The sequence below is a fragment of the Geospiza fortis genome, unplaced genomic scaffold (genome assembly GCF_000277835.1).
Source record: "Geospiza fortis unplaced genomic scaffold, GeoFor_1.0 scaffold289, whole genome shotgun sequence".
NCBI lineage: Eukaryota > Metazoa > Chordata > Aves > Passeriformes > Thraupidae > Geospiza > Geospiza fortis.
This window is the reverse complement of record NW_005054478.1, coordinates 995,549-999,602: the sequence shown is the minus strand read 5'-3', so window position 1 is coordinate 999,602 and position 4,054 is coordinate 995,549. Positions and strand designations below refer to the sequence as shown.

The 4,054-nt window shown below is 49.4% G+C and overlaps 1 protein-coding gene across 1 annotated transcript in view; it reads right to left on the bottom strand.

Annotated features, from left to right (window-relative positions):
- Window positions 1–4,054, bottom strand: part of CSMD2 (CUB and Sushi multiple domains 2) — a 225,955-nt gene that overhangs the window by 57,799 nt on the left and 164,102 nt on the right. The window contains 2 exon segments of the mRNA XM_031063038.1: window positions 2,430–2,621; window positions 3,933–4,054. The exon segment at window positions 3,933–4,054 is cut by the window's right edge and continues 26 nt beyond it. Of these exon segments, the coding sequence (XP_030918898.1) occupies window positions 2,430–2,621; window positions 3,933–4,054 (314 nt within the window).

Sequence of the window (4,054 nt, the reverse complement as noted above, 5' to 3'; positions counted from 1 at the left end):
TGTGATAGACAGGGGGGGCTTGAGACAGCACAGAATCCTTGTGGGGTATTTTGGTGGGAAGTGACCCTGAGGCTCATGTGTGACATGAGGTTGTGGTGGCTCTGCCAGGTGAGGGCTCTGCCATTCCACAGGGGACAAACACCACAAACAGAGCTCTGGATGCCACCAGGACCTTCCTAAAATCCGTAAGTGAGGAGCCAGGGAGGGGAGAGAGAGGGAGAAATTCCACTTTCCTGCTGCATTTATGGAAGTCCCTGTCAAGGCCTGCTCGCCTGTAACGAGGCGAAAACACGTCTGGGCCTAAATGGCTCCGTCGTGTTTACTCCACTTCCCAGCACATTAAATGCCAAGCTGATTGAAAAATCAATTATTGCTTTTTCAAGGCTCAAAGTGCCTGCTCGTGTTTCTCACCGTGGCAAAACATGACGGATATTTTTCCTGTCAGATTTTTATGCAGGCTCCCTGTGAGGGCCCTGAGGTTTCCCAGATTGGCCCTCACGTATTTGGGGTGAAAGGAAGGGGGTCCGAGAGCAGCTACAGAGTGGGAAATGAGCTGGGATAAATCTTGGAAGGGTTTTCCATGATGGAATGAGCACATGGGATTGTCCTGTGGGCTTTGATAAAGAAAAATATCAGGTAAAACCCAGTGGGGCTGGTCTAGAAATGCCATAGTAGGGATTAGAGAGCTTTTTCAAGTCCAAAAATGGAGAAATGTTATCCTTCTGGGACACACCAGGAAACCACAGCACAGATATGGAAAATTTGGCTGAAAGTCCCCCAAAAATACCATGGAAGAGACACCAAAGCTCCCATGTTTGGGATGGGATGAGAGAAAGGAGAGCACAGCCTGTGTGGAGGTCTGAGAGCAGCTACAGAGTAGGAAATGAGCTGGGATGGGACAAAAATGATGGGAAAAATCTTGGAAACATTTTCCATGAAGGAATGAGCACATGGGATTGTCCTGTGGGCTTTGATAAAGAAAAATAATCAGGTAAAATCCAGTGGGGCTGGTCTAGAAATATCCAGATAGAGATTAGAGACCCTTCTCCAAAGCTTTAAAGCAACTTCTTCAACCAAGTCCACACTGAGGCACAGAGAACTTTTATCCCTCTGGGACACACCAGGAAATCACAGCACAGACATGGAAAATTTGGCTGAAAGTCCTCCCAAAAATGCCTTGGAATGACCCACCAGCGTCTCTTCTGTGCCCATTCACCCCAATTTTAACCCCAAGGGTGCTTTCCCCTCCCAGACTGTAACATCAGGGGAAAACTCAGAAGAAACTGAAAACTAAGAACTCATTTTTGAAAAGCCTGAGGGAGACAAGTGTTCAACACCCTCGGATTCCTTTGAAAATCCCACCCAGAGTCTCCAAAGGATTAGAAGCAGGAGCTGGACCCAGCCAGTGCTGCCTGGGATTGGGAGGGATGCAGACTTCAAATGGCCCAAACCTCCCGGGGCTCTCCCAGCCCTGATTGTTTCACAGTGGTGCCACAAAGAGGGGAAAACGCATCTGAAATGCTAAATACCCCAAATCAGCCCTAAATTTAACACTGAATTTTCCCAGTTTAGCTCCAACCAAGCTGCCTCTCCCCCAGTTACTGATATTTCACTGATTATTCCTCCAAATCCTTTGTCACTTCATATTAAAATTGGCTAGGGAAAAAAAACCTATAAACAATTGAAGTATAATTTGAAGTACAATGTGAAGTGTTAGAAAATCAGCTTTTTTAATCACAGCTCTGGGAACCTGAAGGATATTTTTAAAAAATATTTCTTAATTTTTTAAGATGCTGGGGGGTGAAATTTTACAACAGGGTTCAGGACATGGATCTGTGTCCATGGGTTCAGGACATGGATTTCTGTCCATGAATTCAGGACAGGGATCTGTGTCCAGGGGTTCAGGACACGGATCTGTGTCCATGGATTCATGTCATGGATCTGTGTCCATGGGTTCAGCACAAGGATGTGTGTCCATGTGTTCAGGACATGGATCTACATCCCTGGGCTCAGATCATAGATCTGTGTCCACGAATTCTGGACAGGGATCTGTGTCCATGGGCCCAGGACATGGCTCTGTGTCCATGGATTCAGCACAAGGATGTGTGTCCATGGGCCCAGGACATGAATCTGTATCCCTGGGCTGAGATCATGGATCTGTGTTCATGGATTCAGGTCATGGATCAGTGCCCATGGGTTTAGAATATGGATCTGTGTCCACAGATTCAGGACAGGGATCTGTCCATGGATTCAGGTCATGGATCTGTGTCTCTGTGCCCAGGACATGGGCCTGTGTCCATGGATTCAGGTCCCAGATCTGTGTCTGTGCGCCCAGGTCATGGATCTGTGTCCCTGTGCCAGGACAGGGTCCTGTGTCCATGGATTCAGATCTGTGTCTGTGTGCCCAGACCACGGATCTGTGCCCGTACCTGTGCAGGTGGGTGGGTCTGGCTGCCAGAAGAACCTGTTCTGGATCTGCACACAGGTGATCTGGGCCTCCCCTTGCAGGGTGTAGCCGGGGTTGCACTGGAAGGTGATGGAGTCCCCGGCCTCTCTGCTGTCCCCGCTCCGGCTCCCGTTCTGCGGGATTCCTGGGTCGTTGCAGGACGTGGCTGTGGATACTGCAGGGAATTAAATGCACTCTTGAATATCAATGTTTATTTAACACCAGGCCTGCAGCACTGCCTGTCCTCAGGCTCTGTCCTTACCCAGACATCCAGGCCATGCCTTGTTTCCCCATCCCTCCTCCCTCAGCATCCCACAAAGTTCCCCCACACACACAAAAAGCGCTTTTCCCTTTGCTCTGAGCATCTGCCACTCCAGGTGGGAAAGGCTCTGGGGACCAGCAAGTTCAAGAGCAGCACCCAGGGAGCAGCTTTGATGTAGAATTGTGCACATGGCTGTTTACTCCATCAGGCCAGACACCCACTGATCCTCCACGGTGTTTTTGGAGAGTTCTGTGCCAAGGCACATGCTGCAAAATCAACTCATCCACCAGCACTTCACGCTTTCCCCTGAGTGCCAGAGAAATTTAGCCTCAAGATCTGCGAAGCATCAAGCCTGACCTTTCAGAAATGTGTTTGTTTCCCTTCCAGACTTGTTGCTGCCTCTCTTTGAGGTCTGAGATGTCCCCTGAGCTGGGGACAGGCAAAGCTTCGCTGCTGCCTGAGCTCAAGGTCTGCCAACAGCACAAGGATTTACCAGCAGGGAAAATCCTGGAGTAATAGGAGTTTTGTGAGCTTATCCACCTCATTAAAGCTCCCAAGATCCCAAAGTGGACAGGTCTGAGCTCAGGTCTGGCTGCTTAGTCACACCTGAACAAAGCCCTTGAGCAGGAGCAGTCAATAAAGCCCAGCTCCAGATCAGGAGCTTATTTCCTGCTAAGTTGATGAGAGTCTGTTACAGCCAGGCAGTTTAGAGAAAGCTGCTCTTGAAAGAGCCAGAGGAAATCCCTCTCTTTCTGTGCAGCTGCAGATAAGGAAGTTAACAGCCCAGGCTGGTCCTTCCTGGCAGGATGAGACACAAATCTGGCAAAAAAACCCCAGGATGGCACCGCTGTGCTGGGTGACACAAAGCTCTGCCTCTGTCTGGGTCATCCCAAAGCTCTGGAACCCAGCAGAAATTCTCCCCAAAATGCTGCCTTGTTCCCCCAGCCAAGCAAAGCACCCTGGACAGAAAGTTATGGGAAAAAAACCCCCAAACTTGGGAAGATGTTTCAATGTGTCTCAGTCCAGGCAAAGTCACATCATCACTCACCCAACCACTCCCTGTTTATTTTCACTCCAAAACAACTGCACAAACCTGGAACATTCTGTAAATATTGGACTATATCACCCTAAATAACTGAAATGAATGTGTTTGCAGGGCTGAGGTTTGGTTGGGGTTTCCCTCTGGGTCTGGTCAGGTTTTTGAGGAACCCCTGCCCATCCCACCTGAGAACTGGATGGCAAAGCCCTGCTTGCTGGTGAAGAAGTCGGTGTTGAACTGCAGGATGACAGAGTTGAAGGTGCTGTGGATGTCCCCAGGCAGCCCTGAGCCACTCATCTCCTTCAGC